The 19,494-nt window shown below is 41.0% G+C and overlaps 2 protein-coding genes across 2 annotated transcripts; one reads left to right on the top strand and one right to left on the bottom strand.

Annotated features, from left to right (window-relative positions):
- Nucleotides 1-487: 487 nt before the first annotated feature.
- On the top strand, nucleotides 488-8,376 carry wdr13 (WD repeat domain 13). The gene is made up of 10 exons (XM_085145804.1): nucleotides 488-588; nucleotides 1,103-1,190; nucleotides 1,318-1,549; nucleotides 1,959-2,068; nucleotides 2,324-2,454; nucleotides 2,548-2,855; nucleotides 5,084-5,264; nucleotides 5,413-5,554; nucleotides 5,707-5,825; nucleotides 7,456-8,376. The coding sequence occupies exons 2-10, from the start codon at nucleotides 1,150-1,152 to the stop codon at nucleotides 7,638-7,640; spliced, it is 1,449 nt and encodes a 482-aa protein (XP_085001930.1). The 5' UTR covers nucleotides 488-588; nucleotides 1,103-1,149; the 3' UTR covers nucleotides 7,641-8,376.
- Nucleotides 7,877-19,494, bottom strand: LOC146494410 (putative G-protein coupled receptor 173). The gene is made up of 2 exons (XM_085145808.1): nucleotides 17,855-19,494; nucleotides 7,877-16,803 (listed from the first exon to the last, which is right to left on the bottom strand). The coding sequence occupies exon 2, from the start codon at nucleotides 16,634-16,636 to the stop codon at nucleotides 15,437-15,439; it is 1,200 nt and encodes a 399-aa protein (XP_085001934.1). The 5' UTR covers nucleotides 16,637-16,803; nucleotides 17,855-19,494; the 3' UTR covers nucleotides 7,877-15,436.

The following is a 19,494-nucleotide window of genomic DNA, read 5'->3' on the forward strand; positions in this document are numbered from 1 at the left end:
AGTGATCATGTTTTTTTTTATTATTGTTGTTATTTTTCAGCTAAGTCATGGATCACACTTCCTCCCACATTGATAGAAGGTAACACTTTGTCCTTAGAAATTTAAATGTTTCTGCTATATATTGTTACACTGAATTGGCCTCCAACCTTGTCAGCACTTTAGGAGTGGATGGTTTTGGCAGGGATCATTAAGTTATACTCAGATTTGCAATGCTTTGCATTTTCTTTGTGGACTAGTAAAATATTGCTGATATTAATCAATTGATTATTTTGCTTTTCAGCGGGTCAAAGTGATCACCATAATGCGACCAAACCATGCATAGTTTTTTCCTATAAGTAAACAAATATAAAGCCCTAATATTTTATTGATTTCTGAATAAAAAACCCTATAGCCGTAAGGAGTTAATGGACTGTTAGATCTTTTGCACCTCAGTCGATCCATGGTCGGTTAATTATTTTGAATGTAACGTTAAATGTAAACGCTGTGAATCATCCTCCGGATTCAGCAGCTCCACATCAGTGACTGGGCTGGTTACAGTGTGTCACGTGATTTGACAGAAAAAGCAGCGATGGAGAAAAGCTAAGGAAGGTGAGCGATTTCTAGCCGTATTTTACTGAGTTTCTTTGCTCTGTGATCACCATTCATGTCTTATACGCTGTATTAAACTGTTAGCTCCTAGACTGTGTGTCTAAGCTGAAAACTGAACGAGAAAGTGTTTTTTATGAGCGGTAGTCGCATATGATGTTGTGGCTAACTTGCTAAATGACAGGCTAGCGCTAGTTTAGCTCGTCTGCATACATTGTTTCGAGAAAATAAAAGCGGAAACCGTTCAGCAGATTATGTCGGTTCTCCTTACGGATTGTTTTCTAGTGTCAAACTCGCATTGCATAACATTTCAGTAACACACCCATTCATTTGCCATTAGAATTTGAATCATTGCTACCTTTGACGCTGAGGATGTGATGGTGGGGTTAATATTTCAGTTTTATCAGTGCATCATTAATACTAGCTTGTCTTTTTTCGACCTCATACAGTTGGTACATGCTATTTTTTTCCGTTAAAGTTGCTAATAATGTGAATTTTGTGTTGTGTCTTGTGACAGGTATCTGCCCTGGCAGTGGCTTCCTCTTTACCCAGAGTGCTTGTGGAATGGCAGCAGTTTGGCAGCAGGTGTTGGCAGTGGACGCAAGGTGAGACTCAGTCAGGCAGCTGGCTTTAATAGTCCAAACTGATGACGAACCCATTCAGATGTGTAATTGTATATGGATCATTTGTGAGTTATTGCCTGTGCTGTGTCATTTCTTTCCCCTTTTCCAGGTACAATGCTTACCGCACGCCTACCTTCCCACAGTTCCGAACTCAGTACATCCGCCGACGCAGCCAGCTGCTCAGAGAGAACGCCAAGTGTGGCTTTGAGCCAGGGCTGCGCAGGCAGTACCTGAAGCTGCGCAGTCAGCTGCTGGCCCTGCGCTACGGGCCCCTGTCTGAGCAGAGCAGCTTCAGGGCCAGCAGTGTGCGCAGCTCCCGCACCACACTGGACCGAATGGAGGTCAGACCCAAAGAAATAGAAAGGGCAGGAAAAGTAGAACAGGCGGGAGAGTAGGCGGGTGTGGTTGCACTAATTTGGGGGGAAAAGATTTTAAAATAACTTAAAGCTGGAAAGGAAGTTTAGGATATAAGAGCCATCTGGAAGGCTTAATGTGAGTTTTGATCAGTGAGCAACATAGCCAAGCAACACTTTGGTTGCCCGTTCATATTAAACTGAGCAGCTTGGTTGAAATTGCTGGCATTGCCCATGTAAGTGGGCAGTATCAGTAACTTGAAAATGCATGGTAATTTCAACAAGTTTTCAACATTTCTTGGTTGTTTTTGTTTCATGATTGTTTGAGGTCTTGAGTTCTTGCACTCACTCCTTTGAGATTCTTTCTCTCTCTGCGGCCCCTTCTGCTCTCTGTCAGGACTTTGAGGAGGACCCCCGTGCCCAAGGGGCTCGTGGTCATCGCCGGTCTGTCAGCAGAGGCTCGTACCAGCTACAGGCCCAGATGAACAGAGCCGTCTACGATGAGAGGTACCCAGAAGAGTGCACTCAGAGACCAGCTTACATCCAGCATTTTGTCTCATTGCTTTAAGCAATTAAATTCATTTTTGATTTACTTCTGCTATGAGTAGATGCGTTAGTTTAGATTTACTGGCCGTAATTCTAGTTATGTGGCACTGAGTAATGACTGGATCTCTTATATTGAGTGGTCAGCTGTAGGCAAGGGTTGTGAGGTGTGTTTTATTGATTATGTGCTTACGTGGCAGTTTTTATTTGTGACCACAGGCCTCCGGGCAGTTTGGTGCCCACCTCAGTGGCAGAGGCCAGTCGTGCCATGGCAGGAGACACAACATTGAGTGAAAATTATGCTTTTGCTGGCATGCACCACATATTTGATCAACATGTCGACTCTGCTGGTAAGTAAATGGTTTTGAATTCATTATAATCAATGTGTATACACTGAAAATCTCCATGTATTCCACGCTTCTGTCCTCTCATTGTTCTTTAAGTTCCACGTTTGCAGTTTGCCAATGATGACAAGCACCTCCTTGCTTGCTGCTCACTGGATGGCACTCTGTCCATTATGACACTCTCACCACCTCCTCCCAGTGTGAAGGTAACCCTAAAAGGTCATGGAGGTCCAGTTACAGACTTTGCCTGGTCTCTGAGCAATGACATCATTGTGTCGACATCACTGGACGGGACACTCCGTATTTGGAATACAGAGGATGGCCGGTGCATCCGAGAGGTCAGAGACCCAGAATCCAGCGAGTTGCTCTGCTGCACCTTCCAACCCATGAATAATAACCTTACTGTGGTGAGTCCCATATTACATGTGATATAAAAAGATAATACCACAAAACAAAGAAAGTAGAACTGAAATAAAAGTTACTTTTGAAAATCACCTTGAATGAAAGACTAAAATGTGAAAGATGACTAAATAACCGAGGCTAATTGAGTACAGTGAACTCATTATCGTGTTCAAGAAGCCAGTTTGAGAGGATTTGAGATTTTTAACATGGCGTGTTATCACCAGCTATCAGAAGAACACTGTTCATAAATGGATGGACATGGCCATCTACAATACTCAGGCTGTGGTGTTTAAACGAAGCTTAACCCTTTAGGACCTACCATAGAACCAAGTCCGCCAGAGCTTATCTTTATATTTTTACATACTGTAGTGCCATTTTTGGGAGCATTTCAAGTTGCTATACATCTATACAACTGTTATAGCCCAAATTTTAATAATATCTATGCATTAAGTCCATAGTAACTACATAAATTGCAAATAAGTGCAATAAACTACAAAGAAAATTGAAAATATTTTTTTTTTACACATATTTCTAGTTAGAGAAATTTCTAGTTTCTAGTTATATACTGCAGGAAAAATGAAAAAATAAATATTATAATGCAAATTTGCAAAAAAAACAGCATGTGCATTAAAATAAACTATTTCCAGCAGTGCAATTTGAGTTCTAAGCATCCCAGAAACGATACAGAAAAGCATGAAGTCAAACATAAAAAACACCAGTGTAGGCTTATAAGGCCCTGAAGGTAAAAAACGAAATTTTCGCAAAATTGATGCCACTTCCAGTTTCGGGCAGGTATTGGCGGATGTGCAATAGTTCGCGCTGACGTCTATTCCCACGTAGGAAGTGTTATGAACAGCTGATTGGATCAGCAAAGCCTGTTTTTGGAATATTATATTGTTGTTGCTGCAAGTGCTTTTTATGCAATCTTTGCAAAGCTATATGTGGAAGGAAACTTAGGACAAACTGATGGCATAAGTTGTGAGTACAACTCCTCCGGTTTCAAATGCAAAAAGAATTATTGCGCTAGCTTACGTGGTTCCAGTTCTATAGGGATTTAAAAATAGTTACGCAAAATGGAGCATGCCTGCTCCGATTGGTTTTAAAGGGTTAATTGGTGCTAAGTGGATCCAGTGTAGTGCTTCCATAGTTTAGCCTTTCTGATGCTTGGTTTGAACTTTAGCAGGTTGTCTTGACCAAGTCTGTATGCCTAAATACATTGAACTGATGCCATGTGATTTGTGTTAGTAAACAGTTGAAAAGGTGTACCTAATAAAGTGGTTGCTGAGCATATATCCTTGGTTGCAGAGGATATAATTGATGTATTTTATTTTGCATTATTGTGCTTTAATATGTATTGTTTGAAAGGATTAAAGGGATTAGTGCTTTGCTAAAAATATTACAATAAATGATGTCTTTCTTTGAAATTCCTAAAGGATCTTAAAGCAAGGTGGATGAATGACAGTCAATAATGTGTGAGTGTGTAGACTGGATGCATATTCTCTTATTGGGTGATAAATATAACATTTAAAATTGAACTTCAAAATTTCAGGGGCTCGGACTTTAGTTACAGGCTTCACATTGAATGTGTGTGCTAGTTTTTAGTTGTTAAGACATGTTAAGACGAGACACTAGTTAAACCTGAACAATAACTGTGTAGTCCGTCACCAGATGTCTGCTTACACCTTTACTGTTTTCCACATGCTTAAAGTCTGAAAGAAATTACCTTTCTGAGTAACCTCAAGGGACATTTGCAGCTTTTATTTCCTTCAAACTTCATAGCACACTCTGAAATTAATTCATTGTCACATTTATTCCAGATGTTTCCCCTTTTGTGAGTGAAGTATAAATTAAGCCTTTCATGCTGAGGCAATAACCTCCAAAGAGAAGCCTTTTATATCCCAGTCTCAATAACTAAATGAATACTTCCACTGTGCAGACATTGATTAAAATTTTAGAATAAAATGTCAGCCTTTGTGAAGTGGTAAATGTGACGGATAATTTGGATTTCACTTAGCTGTTTGATGACAAATACTTTAACGGATGTACAGAATGTAAGCTGAAAGACGTGTTGTCACAGCAGTGTCCATTTACGCCTCATTAAATATAACATGAGAAAGATAAATTTGGGTTTTGCAGGTTAAATTACAACAGAAAGAAATGGTGCACACTGTCAGTTTCTCAGTGTAGCGCTGTGGAATTATTAAAGGTTTTCATTCCCGGATCTGTGTTCCAGGTGGGGAACAGCAAGCACCACCTGCAGGTGGTGAACATCTCCACTGGGAAGAAGGTGAAGGGGGGCTCCAGTAAGCTGACAGGCCGCGTGCTGTCTCTCTCCTTTGATGCTCCAGGGAAGATCCTTTGGGCTGGTGATGACAGGGGGAGCATCTTCTCTTTCCTCTTTGACATGGCCACAGGTACACCTACCACATTTACATTTGGAAAAGGGCCACATTAGAAATTATAATGAGTTTTTCTCTGAAGAGTATGTCTGCTCTGGAGGGTCAGCAGCTGATCTGTTTCTGTCGGTCTTTGCTGGTTTTGTTCCTCCCGACCCAACCACAGGGAAGCTTACTAAAGCCAAGCGTCTGGTGGTGAGTGAAGGCAGCTCTATCTGCAGCATATCCGCTCGTTCCTGGATTAGCCGAGAGGCCAGAGACCCCTCGCTGCTGGTTAACGCCTGTGTCAATAAGCTGCTGCTGTACAGGTCAGTCTGCAAGAGCAAGTCACTGTTAATTAATAAGCAGCTTTGTTTCCACTGTGCAGATTTTAAAGCTGTAACATGTTTACTTGTGATATCTGTTTGTGATTATGCTGTTATGCTGAATTTGACCAGTTATGACACCTTCACATTGGCAGGGTGGTAGACAATGAGGGAACACTACAGCTGAAGAGAAGCTTCCCCATCCAGCATGGATCCCAGCTCGTTCATAGCATCTTCTGCCCCCTCATGTCTTTCAGACAGGGTGCCTGTGTGGGTAAGAAGTCTCCCAGTGTTCCTGCTGTAATATTTGAATACAAAATTAGACCATCGTTTATATCCTGCTGCAGGCAATTCAGTGTAAAACACTGACCAAAATAGCATACCACTGCCTCTGGAGTAAAAAAAAAAAGACAATTTTTGAGAGATAGTACTTGTAAATTGCTAACATGAGACCAGCAGGGTTACAGTGAACCTGTTATGCTTTTATTTATTTTCTTAATTTTCCTTAATTTTAGATTTATGGAAGTTTATAGCAAAAATGAGCCGAGTTTAAAATATGCATGTCCAACCTCTGAAAGCCAGAAGCTCAGGCTATTTCATGTCTTAAAATATATACTTTCACACATTTATTTAGAAGGTCCTTGCCAGCATTTAAGAGTTCAGTAGAATTTACCCATAAAATATGTGACAACATGAAAGAACTATCTGTGTTTTTGCTGTTTTTCCTGTTTTCAAGAAAAGCATGCATGTTCTGTAAATAAATGAAAATGAGTTCCAGTGCTAATCATCCAGGGAAATTGGTATGTCAAGTCATTTGAGATTAGAATCAAAGGTATAATCGGTATTCAAGGAATATTCCAATATTTCCCTTGTGATGATCAATTAATATTTCTGCTCATCCTCACTCAGGCTTCATACTGCTCTAAATGCTTGGTTTAGTCAGGAGAAGAGCTCAAATGGCCTCAGAAAGTGGATGAACTGAGATTATTTTAAACTGTGACTCATCTAAAGCTACTCTGGTCATGTAAAGTCCAAGGACAGAAATATGGAGCCTGTGTGTGGATCCCCTTTTACAAACTATAACGCTGCTCAACCTCAAAGTCTGTCCTTGCTAGATTTAATGGTTTATTTTCTATCTATCAATCATTTTTAAGACTTGTGTTTTTATTATTAGGTTTGTGTATCCGGGCAAACTACTGTTAGTTAACGTAATGATTCTTATTGGCCTGTTATTCTTATTATTTATTGTTGTATATAGAAAAAGAAGATGGAAAGTATAAAGAGACTCTTAAAGATATAAAAGAAATGTTTGAATAAGTTCAGTTAAAATCAGTTGCGTTTATATAGCACCAAATCAGAGAACAGAGAAAACATCAACCATCAGACAATTCCCTTTGAGCAAGCACTTGGTGACAGTGGGAAGGAAAAACTCCCTTTTAACAGGAAGGAACCTCCAGCAGAACAAGGTTCAGGGAGTATAATTTTATTTTCAGGTGGTCATGCAACATCTGTCTCTTTAAATCTGTCAGCAAGCTAAGTCATCAACATTTATGAATAAGCTCAACCTTCATTAAGCGCTCTCCTTCGTGTATAGCCTGTGTTACTTTCTCTTCATGCTGGAAGTGGAAAACAAACAAGCTGTGTGTCTCCGTCCTCTTGTCAGGCGCAGTGTGTGACCACCTGTGCATTTCTGATTTCGCCCAGTATGCATTAGAGTGTGCAGATGATGCTGTGTTGATTCTACTTTCTGCTGGAAAGAGAAAAAAATATATAATATACATCCTGTTTGTTGTCACAGTAATTAGTGTGCACCTTGCCTAGAGACAATCCCAAATTAAATCTTCTCAAGCTGTCCTTGTAATGTCTCCACGCCATTTCTTTTTGTGTTTCTCCCTCTGCTGCAGTGACTGGCAGCGAGGATGGCTGCGTCTACTTCTTCGATGTCGAGCGCAACACCAAGGCGATAGTAAACAAGCTGCAGGGTCATGGGGGTCCAGTGTTGGATGTCAGCTTCAACTGCGACGAGAGTTTACTTGCATCTGCAGATTCCACCGGCATGGTCATCATCTGGAGGCGTGAGCAAAAGTGACTGATCCACTAATGGAAAAAAAACATGTTAAAAATTTAAAAAAGCTTCCATCCACTGCATATAAAAAGCCTGCTGCTCCTTAACCGTCCAATAACAAGTCTGTAGATTTTCACTGGAATGTAACAGGCTGCGTCAAATGTTTAATGTAATGATACTCAAGTGCAATCAGAACGCCATGCTGTGTAGGTGGTAGGGATGTCTTAGAAATTCATGGTGTGGGAGGTGGGCTGTGTGTGTCAGTGCTCCTACAGCTGCAGCTGAGAAATGGCTTTTTCTTTTTTTTCCTTTGGTTTGTAAAGAAAGAACGAGCACTAATACCATGCATGTGTCATGGCTGACCTCAAGTTGTGTGGATACGACCTACTTCATGTGAAGAGAACACATAATTTTCCAAAAAAAAACCAAAACAAAAAACACTTTATATCACACTGACAGTCCCTCTGGCATAGATCTAGTTCACTATTTATGTAACTGTTATTCAATCAGTGTAATCAAGTGTAGTAAAATGGCCTTATTTGCTTTCAGTTGCTGTTTTGCATTTGAGACCATGTGCATGAAACTGAAATCCGGATCAGGCAGTAGGCATATCAAATCATCACAAAAAAGATTAAAGGGTGTTTTTAAGTATGTGTTTGTACTTAACCTGTATGTGTGTGTGCGTGTATACTCGGGTCAAGCTGGTTGCTGATTCATTTAATTTATTTCACAAATCCACAATAAACTATTGTAAATGTCAGTTGCCTTTGCTGCCTTTTTCATAACATACATGGATTTCGGTATAATTGGAAACGGAAATGCGCATACCAGAGGTGCTCAGAGTAGTAAAGTGGTCAAACTTACAGTGTAGGAGAATATTAGTCATAGTGTGGGTCTTCAAGATCTACACTGGAACAGTCATTTCTGGTGTTCAGAGATGGTTTATTGTATATGGAGAGGGGTAAATTCTTCTCTGGGTATAAAGACCATCCTACCAACATGGCCTTAAAGACTAAAACATAACATAGTTCATCAATCTGGTGGCAAAATGCACTGGATAGATTGCTATTCAGTAAAAAGGACTAGATGTTACAGTCCGCATGCATTATCAGGGGCTGTAACAATAGTCCTTTTTACTGAATAGCAATCTATCCAGTGATCTTGACTTTTCTGATCTTGGTTGATTTTGCATTCTGCCTTAATGCTGAGTGAAATCGATCCCAGCAGGTGGCTGTCCCTCTCTGAGGGACGGCTGGTTCTGCTAGAAGTTTCTTCCTGTTAAAAGGGATTTTTTTTCCCTTCTCACTGTCGCCGAGTGCTTGCTCCAACGGTGTTCTTTTCATTGTTGGGGTTTTCTGTTTTCTTTGTATTATTGTGGGGACTGTACTTTACAATATAAAGTGCCTTGACGCGACTGGTGTTGTGATTTGACACAAATAAAACTGGTTATTGAATTGAAATATCTCAAAAATCTCTATACCTTAAATATTTTGTATCACTTGTGGATGACTTTCACTTTGGTGATTACCCTCTTTCTTTTGCTAATCTAATAAGAAATCTAATCAGATTCTTGATAACCATGGTTCCATATTCATAAGCCAATCCATTACATACACCTGGTCAAGTAATTGTTAATGCAAATCTCTAACCAGCCAATCACAGGGCAGTAACACAGTAGATTTAGGCACTTAGACACAGTCAAGATGACATGCTGAAGTTCACAATGTGTAACAGAATGGGGAAGAAAGATGATTCAAGCGACTTTGGATGTGATGTGGTTTTTTGTCCCAGATGGGTTGGTCTGGGTATTTCAGAAACTGCTGATCTGCTGGGATTTTCCCACACAGCCATCTTTTATAGACAATAGTGTGATAAAGAGAAAATATCCAGTGAATGGCAGTTCTCTGGGTGAAAAAACCTGCTTTGAGTTGATAAAGGCAACAGTAACTCAAATAACAACACGTTACAACTGAGGTATGTAGAAGAGCACTGCTGAATACACACTACTTCTAACCTTGAAGTAGATGGCCTAGATAGCAGAAGACCACACTGGGTGGCACTCCTGTCGGCTCAGAACGGGAAACTGAGGCTACAATTTGCATAGCATTAACAAAATTGAGTAACAGAAGATTGCTAAAACATTGCCTGGTCTGATGAATCTCAATTGCTGTTGCAACAAGGGTGAGAACTGGGTGTAAACGGCATGAAAACATGGATCCACCCTGCCTTGTGTCAGTGGTTCAGGCTGCTGCAGGTGGTGGTCTGGTGTGGGGAATATTTTCTTGGCACACTTTGGGCCTCTTAGCAACAACTGAGCATTGTTTAAACAACGCAGCGTGACAACACCGAGTTTTGCTGCTGTACTCATCTTCTGACGACTGCTTCCAGCAGCATAAAGCGCCATGTCACGAAGCTCAAACTGTCATAAACTGGTTTCACAATCACCAGATCTCAATCCAATAGAGGACATCTGCCATGTAGTGAAACAGGAGATTCACACCATGGATGCACAGCTGACAAATCTACAGTAACTGTGTGATGCTATCACGTCAACGTGGACCAAAATCTCTGAGGAAAGCTTCCAGCACCTTGTTGAATCTGTGCTACAAAGAATTAAAGCAGTTCTATAAGCAAGCAAGTGGCCAGTGAGTGTATCTTGTTCCAGTTTGGCATCAAATTAAACACTAGAACTGCTGTCACTTTTTAATCTGATCACCATGTTAGCATGTTGACATTAGCAGTGAATTTGAAGCACTGCTGAGTACTGTTATTAGGGAAGTTCCTTTATGTAAGTCGTCACAAATTGCTCACATTATCAATATAGTGCTTTTGTCAATACTTCCTCTTTCTTTCTGATCCTTTAACTGATGTTATTCTTCTGAGCATCCTGTGAAACGTTTATCACACTGATCTGTATCCCAAATACCTTTTTTTTTTAGTCACTGACTCATGACGGCTATATTTGGTGTGGGACATAATTATTTGATCCCCTGATGAATTTGTAAATTTGCTCACTTACAAAGAAATGAACTCTAGTTTTCATGGTAGCTTGATTTTGATTTTGATTTTGATTTTTGGGGGGAGTCACAAGAAATCAACCAAAAATCCTCATTACGGAAAAAGTTATAAACTGAATTTTTGGTTGATGTTCTGTTTCACTCCATTAAAATGAAACAACCATAAAATTAGAGTCTGTTCATTTCTTTGTAAGTGAGCAAACTTACAAATTCAACACGAGATTAAATAATAATTTCCCCCTCTTTAGATGTACACCATGAAGACTCATAATATTTAAGCTCCACTGAAAACAGTGTTTAGTGGAGTTAACTCGTCCTCTCTGAGGAAGTGTAGCAACACTTACAGGCCTTTGTTGGTTGTGTGAGGTCAGAGGACTGGCTAGAATAGCCTCACTGACCATGGTGGTGTCATGCTTGTGGCTAGTTTAACTAAACATAATTTACTTTTATTTTAATTTAGATAATGTTTCTAACATTTAAATGGGTGAAAATATTATAGAATTTGCAGTAAAAAGAACTATTAGAAAAAAATAATATTAAAATGACTGCATACCCCTGCATTGGAAATCACTGCGCTCACAAATTGTGACTGCAGTTTGCATTGCAGTCTCTACACAGTGCAGAGAAAAGAAAGAAATTACCAAGTGAAAAAGAGATTGAATTAAAGTAATTGAAAAGCACGGCGTTCGAAGGAACCTGTAGTTTCAGAATTTCCAGCACAGCACTTTCACACTCGATTACATTCTTCTCAAGGTTGGTAAGGAGTTTGCAACATGCAAGTTTGGATACACTGCAAGGAAGGACACCGGCTTTGTTTGAAGCAGCCATGATAGGTGCTGATCAAAAACAAACAAACAAAAAAAAAAGAGAATTGTCTATGAGGTCAACACAAAACTTCACCCGCGTGACCACATGTTTTCTGATAGGACCGTGCAACAAGGCCTATGCAGCACTCTGCATCCTCAGAACGTACAGCGGGTGGGGGTGAGCTTTCACAAATGAGTAATACCGCCTATGTTGTTGTGAATCTTGGAGAGAAGTGGGAAGAAAACTAAAAATAAGCGCTTAGATGAATCTTCAGCATCAGTTCTGGGGAGACAGAGAGGCACAGTTGGATGCAACCTGTTAAACCTGGACTATTTAGAGGGCGTTCACACAATTGATGCTGCTCACTATAGAAACATCCTTTTCATCAGCTTGAGCACAGCAATTAAGACAAAGGAAATTATCTCTCATTCAAATTTAAAATATAGGCTAATTGTTTATCAAGACATTACATAACCACACAGTGACTGGATTTCAATCATGTCCTAATTACAACAATGAAGTATTTTTCTTCCAAGCCATCCATTTTCTTTTAACGTGTCAAAAGCACTGCTGTTGCATAAGGCTTGCTGTACATGTGAAATCTGTATGAGCTGGGGTTTTTTACACTACATTAATGTTTCTCATCCTGCAGAGGAGTTAACCATAAAGTATATCCAAACTTATTTTCTATGATTGTATGTCTACTATTCATTTAAGATCCTGATACTACTACTATGTAGAGCTATTGATCCAAATATCTTAGCATGAGCACTAATTCTGCCTATTTTAAAATATAAAATGTGTTTTCATGGTCTTTTGAGGGATTAGATACCCCTTAAAACCCTTTCTGCAGTTTGCACAAAAGACTCAACAGCTGCCACTTGAAAACGGTAGGTGAAAGAAAAAGCTACTTTTAATTTACATAATTTATACAGTGGCCGTTTTTTTCAGTTTTCTGCTGTATTAATTGTTATCTTTTAGAATACACCATACAATCTAACCAATACAGAAATACTAATGATTATGAAATTACTGCAACCCATCATCTCCAGAGGTTACTCCTCTGCATGACCATTAGTATATTTATGCTTTATTTGTCAGATTTTTTTGCTGTTTTGTCTTAAGAAGTGAGACATTTTTAACATTTGAAAAAAGAAAATAACACAGTATTACACTTTCAAATGGATCCATTTCATTCATTCAGTTGAGTACACTTTGAACCTTAAAGATTAGCTTCGTCTGGTATAAACAACAGTTTATTGTGACCTTATGAACATCCTAGAGTTGCATAATGTGACCTTTGGTTTTATTGCAGGAATGTTTCGTTATATTCAAAAAGGCCAGTTAGGTTTTTCCTTATTTTCTGCATGCATGCACTGTTACAATAGAAGACGCTCATATTAGCGTCAAGGATAGGGGTGGCATATTTGCAAGTAATGTCTGTGATCCAAAAGCTCAGGCTTCAACTGATCTAAATGCTCTCTTTCTTACATTTCTGCTACCTTTGGCTCTCTGTGATGTCACCAAGACGATGAACCAAGTATAAGATAAATAGGGATTATTTCTAACACTGAATCATCCAAAGCTTCTCCAGAAGAGGCTTTGAATAAACATATGGAGGTGGAAATGAGCATTTAAGCTGCCTTTTTATAAAGCTCCACATCATAATTCACTGATACACTTTATGGGCCTATCAGGTGTTTTCAGTCCCATTTAGAGTTACAAACCCTCTCTGGCATTAAAACTGTGCACCAGAAGCTTCATGGTTTTTGGTTTTCATGGCTGAGAAGCTCCTGCAGGTGTGACGTGTAGGTGGGCTGGTATTTTGTCCATATATTTTATGTTTTCAGTTCTTTTTTTTGTGCGACACCCGTCTCCACAGGTCTGAAATGCTACTGGAGAAGAAAATCACAACGTTTTTTGACTGTATAGTGGTTGTTGATCAGTGCTCAGTGGAGGGGATGACTTTTTCATTTCATCCAGTGAAGTGTACAATGATAGACCGATGTGTCATAAATTCAGCTTTTTTGTACGTGTTCGAGAACAACAATGGACACAGGGTGCAATTTGTGCTGCACGAACTGTTAAGTGGCCTATTTTGTGTAAAGTGCTGTCCACTGGGCCCGTGTCGCAATCGAGACAGGTCATAAATCAGAATGCATCAAAAGTAGAGTCTTTATTGATGAGTGGGCAAAAGAACCAACTCAGTTAAACTGTACAGTTACAGAATATCATCTCGCGAGGAAATGCCAGACGTAAAAATTATGGACCTCTGTTCACTTTTCACTTTTTCTTTCCATAACAACATCTGTACAAGTTGTAATCCCCAGTTTTGAATCTATGAAATGCAGTGGAATGCATGCTTAGTACAGTATGCTGTGCAAGTGTCCACATTTTTAAAAAAAAATTGACTCCACGTGTATATCTATGCCTAACATATCGTAGGTCAGACATTTGTGTCACATGAATTGTAATTTGGAGAGACAATTCATTGTATTCATTGCCAGTTTTCATACACCACACAAATTGGGGGTCGTATACAACCTGAAGATGTTTGGATTTTGAACATACTGTGATCCAGACACTCAAGTGCTGGCTTTAATGTTCAGGGGTGGGGGGGATATAAGATGGCCCGGTAACATTCAAGTTTCATTCAAATTAAGTGCCACTTCATTTTCTCTTTTTTTTTTTTGTATTCTGGTGAGAGCAAAACAGCACTTTAAAACATTCCCAAGATCGTCATTTGCAAATAAATGTACACTTCCTAATGTTGTTTTTTTTTTTTTTTCCAAATAACGTAATATACATCACCATTCAAGTCATTAAATCCTATGGCCTGTTTTCAATGTACAACTGTTGTTTTCTAATTATTCTGTCTCCCTTTTTTTCATTATCCGTCTGTATTTCACAATTGCTTGCACATTAGCATTAAAAATCCAGCTTAAAAATCCATTTGAAGGATAAATTTCCATATGATGAGATTGCTCAATTTTCCATGATTTTGAGACCACAAGATGAGGCTGCTTTCATATTGACTCAGTGTTACTGGAACCTTTTCTATCATCATTATTTCTTTCTGTCTCCTTCCACTTCCCTCTGCATTTTTTTTTCTTTCTGCCTTTTTTTTTTCTTTTTCACACACATACACACAAATGCTCTATAAAAACACACAAACAGGAATATAGATTCCTGTACGGTCTATACAATATGAAATCAAGTCATATTTCAAAATAGTGTCATCTGCTTAACATGTATTGTTTACAAATAAAGGAAAACAGGCAAATTTTTTTTATGATACAAAGAAACCTGACACGCCCTAAATCAAGTCCAAAAAAATCAAGCATGTTAGGGGCTTCTGGGATCACAACAGCTATTTAAATGTATCCAAGGTTATTGAGTCCACTTGATATTCTGCAGTCTCTTTTGAATTACATGAAAAGGCGTCCAGGGTGGTCTATCAATCCATTTAGACCCTTTGAGTTCCTTGATGTGTTTCAGAGTTAGTAACGCTCTGATCAACACTTTCTATTCACAGTCCACGGCACATTTCTTCAAGGATTTCAAGCCTCTCTGTGTCTGTTTTGTGCCTTATGTGACACAGAAACGCATTCTCAGCTGAAAGCTCTGGGGCGTGTCCCTCTGAAATAAGGCAACGTTATTTTAAAATGGCATCTGACACACTTAGCTGGAGCGGTGATTGTTGTGATCTTTCCAATTTATTAATTATATAGTCCGTCATCAGCGGTACAAACCCTTAAAGTGTTACCAGGGCGTTTCTACTGCCCTATCCAAACCTTTGCAACTCACACATTTTTTCACATATAAACATTCTTCAGATATCGGCACTGTGCCTGCATTTGTTAACAAAATTTGGATTTTGTTGTGCAAAACAACAAAACAGACACTGACACTTAAGCAAGGTGCATTGCAACCCTTCTGCTCTCCAAATTCCCCCTTAAAACGTGAAACATCCCCCTCTTTAGGCTCATTTTAATCTCACATGATGCAGTAGGCCTCATCCTGGGGCAGGTGTTGTTTAGTCCTCCAGTAAGTAGGCAGATGAGCTCTCAGCACTTTCCTCAGGTCCTCGTTCAGCAGGAGGCAGAAGATGGGGTTCACTCCGGCCTGGGCGAAGCTCATCCACACTGTGATGGAAAGGTACCTATGAGGGATGGTGCAGGACTTTACGAACACCCTCCAGAAGCACGCCACGATGTACGGTGCCCAGAGGACCAGAAAGAGCAGGGTGATGGTGTAGAACATCCTGCCCAGCCTCCTCTCTGATCGCACCTCCTCCATCCCGAGCAGCCGCCGGTGCTGATTGTGTAAATTTTGCCTGATGCCCAACAGAGTAGGTGGCATGGGACCACGACCGAACCCTGCGATCCAGTTAGCTGCAGCTTGACCTGTGGCCCCGGGACCGTGGAAGGTCCAGTTCTGGCTGATAGCAGGCACCAGCTGGACAGGTTTCATCTTGCGGTGCCTGTATTCAAACAGCAGCAGCTTGGCGTAGAAGCCATGAGTAGCCAGGACCACCACAGCCAGCATGAGCATGAAACCCAGGGTGTCGTTGGTCTTCAGGTAGCGGTGTTCAAAAATGCACTGATCCTCATCACGAATGAACTTATAAGTCCCCACATCAAAGACGGGTGGGAACGCCATGGCGACTGCCAGAGTCCACACCATGCATATGATGGCAGCACAGGTCCAGATGGTCATGCGTTTGGCGTAAAATCGGTGGTGGGCAATGGCAAGGTAGCGAGTGACAGCCACACAAAACAGCATGAAGGCAGCGTGAAAGCAAAACAGCACAGCCATAAAAGCCACAACTTTACAACTCAAGGCACTGTAAGTCCAGGCCGAGCTGTTGTGGACGGAAACCAGCACGAAGGGGAAGCAGGCAGCAGAGCGAACTGCATCGGCCAGGCACAGGTCCAGAAGAAAGAAATAGGGAGCCTTGTGAAGCGTCCTGTCTCGCAGGACCAGCAGGGAGACCAAGAGGTTGCCTACAAGACTGACACAGATGATCAACCCCAAGAAGACCAGCTTAAAGTAGGCAGACACATCTGTGGCAGAGATTCCTCCATTGTTGTTGCTGCTGTCACTGCTGCTGCCGCCCCTTGCTAGTCCACTCTGAGAGGCCAGCACAGCCAGCAAACTGCCAGGGCCGTCGATGGCAAAGCTCTGGTTAGCCATTCTTTCCCCTTCCACAAGAGCCTGCCTGGTTTGGGCCCCTTTAAAAACAGTACAGATCCTCCTACAGCCGTCGTCTCCCACGGCTCTCTCGTCTTTACAAGGAGAGGCCGAAAGGATCTTTTCTACAAGACAGAATCATCTTTCCTCTTTGTCCACAACCTCGCCACCTGCGAACAGAGACACACACACATTTTGAGGAATGAAAAACAGCACGTCTGACCTGCTCGTTAGGTCGAACACGCTCGCCACTAAATTGAAGCAAAGCTTACATTTAAACACAATGAATATAGAAGTGCTGTGTTGGGCAACACAGTGGAAATATCTGCCTTCCTGTTTCTCTAAGGCTGGGATCAGATCAGCAGCTCTACAGCATGCCAGCTCCTTGGCTCTCTCAGTAATTACCTTGCTCGTTGCTAAGATACAACAGCTCACATACTTTGTGCAAGTGTGGGTGTTTGAGTGAATGCATGGGGGTGTACGGTGGGGGGTGGGGGGTGGGCTGGAGCAGACACAGTACAACCGACACTGGGCATGTCCAACAAACAGGGATGTTGTAAATGAGCAAAGAACATTTTCCTGCTTTCTCTCTGCATGCGTGTATGCGTGACAGTTAAAGAGCAGAGGGTGTAATCAGTATCATTCAAAGCACATAACAAATATAACGGCAGAGCACGGAGCCATTTGGGTTTTTACCGAAGGCCTGTGTGTGTGTGTGTGAGAAATGTGTTATGTTACTCAACAGGGTGATAAAACCACTGTTGCCATCACCACGGCCAGACATCAGTGTTGAAGCAAGGAAACGTAAACCTTATTCTGGGAATGAAAAATCAAATATAAACCAAATCTGAGACCTGCAAACTCATTTGTGGGTAGAGGATGATAATAATACTCAGTCGTGCTGCTTGTATGGGTGGGCCTTGTCTATGTAGGCCATGACACCCAATACGATTTGCCATAACTGTAAGCTTGTTTTCTTTTCTTTATTCTTTTTTCAATCATAGCAGCTCTCTGCCACCTTGACAAATATCATTTCACCTGATTAAATGGCTGCCATGGCAGCTAGGCCTGAAACACAGGGTGGAGTGAAAAACACATGAACAGGTGTCAAAATCACCATCATTTTTTTTTATTGTGTGTGTGTGGGTGTATGTGTGTGTGTGACTGAGAGAGAGAGCGATAAAGAGATGGAAAGAGAGGGAGAGAGAGATAATAACCTACCTTTCATCCCCTCATTTTTGCATCCTTTCTTTCCTCACGGTAAAAAAAAAAAGAAAAAAAAGAAAAAAAAGAAAACAACAAAAAAAAGGATCCCAGTCGCTTTGCTTCAGTGTTCGTTAAATGGAGAGAAAAGCACATAATAAAGCTGCATGGTCTTGCTGTGTGATCTCAGGCTCAAACAACACCTGTTATGCATAAATCCATCGCGAAGAAAGCGAACTGAGCAACATTTAATAAACATAAGACGGGCAGAGGCTACCTAATAATCAACAGCTGATCAAAAAAATAAAAAAAATCCAGGATGAGGACTGATGTAAAGCCACATTTAAAAGATATGCATACAAAAAACACTCTCTCACACACACACAAAAAAAAATCCACCGCCACCCTTTTACATTTTCATGGAGAAGAAGGTGCTCATTTGGTGTCTGAATATCATCCGAGAAAACAGATTTTATGTTGCATCACGTCGAGGATGGGTTTCCAGAAGCCTAGAAACACACGCGGTGGAAAAATAACATATCTTGCTCTGTTCATATATCCAAATGATGTCAGATTTTCAATGCTTATAATAACCCACCCACAAACGTTAGAGAGGAAAAAAAGATCGCGCATCCCCTAAATGAATCGTCTTGGCGTTTATATTGACTAGAGGCACCGGGACAATTAGTCCACACAGACAACAGCCGCGATACGTCTCTTTTCCCCATCTTTCGGCGTAAAAGGCGATGTATTTACCCTGAACTGTTATTATGCAGTCTTTGTTTTGCTGTCCAGCGAAGGTGGACTACATCTTAATGGTCCAAAATAAAAGCCTCCGTGACAGAACAAATACATGGTTTTTGGACAAATCCAGCGACGGCACAGAGGGCTTCACATCGCAGACGCTGCCGAAATCAAATGAAAAAATAGGAAAAACAAAAACAAAACAGCACGGCTGGATTAGGCGAATTATTCCTGAATAATCCCAATTATGGCTGCTTGCAAGGAGGCAGCTCGCACATTCGCGGAAACCGTCGGTTTTATTCGGAGAGAGAGCGAGCGGGAGGGAGAGAGAGAGATGGGGAGGGAGGCAGGGAGGGAGGGAGAGAGAGGCGGACCAGTGCAGTACTGTGGGCCCAATAACTTGAAAGTGATGTTCTCTGAATGACGCGCCAGTTTTGTCCAGTATGGGTGCACTGAGGAGCTCCACCTGTCAACTAGCTACGTCTTACACTGGTGCTCTTGTCCTCGGTGACAAACTGGGTTGACTGGACCACATGGGCCTGACGGGGTCCAAGGAATTCTGCGGGCTCTGGAAGAATATTGGGCCTCCTTTTCGAAAGTGGAAAAACATCTCATTTAAAGTTCTGCAAGAACCTAAAAACATCACCAGAACGAGCACACACAATTGATTCGAGGTGCCTTATATTGTAAGGCAAAAACCCTACAATGATACAAAATAAACAGATGAAACTCCAGCAATCATATGACCCCCTTAGAGCAAACACTTTGGCGACAGTGGGAAGGAAAAACTCCCTTTTAATAAGAAGAAACCTCCAGCAGAACGAGACTCAGGGAGGGACAGCCATCTGCCATCTGGGGTGAAAACAGTGGACACCACAGCACCACAGTAGCTAGTGCCCTCTATTTCATCTATG

Source organism: Neolamprologus multifasciatus, chromosome 20 (assembly GCF_963576455.1).
Source record: "Neolamprologus multifasciatus chromosome 20, fNeoMul1.2, whole genome shotgun sequence".
Taxonomy (NCBI): Eukaryota; Metazoa; Chordata; class Actinopteri; order Cichliformes; family Cichlidae; genus Neolamprologus; species Neolamprologus multifasciatus.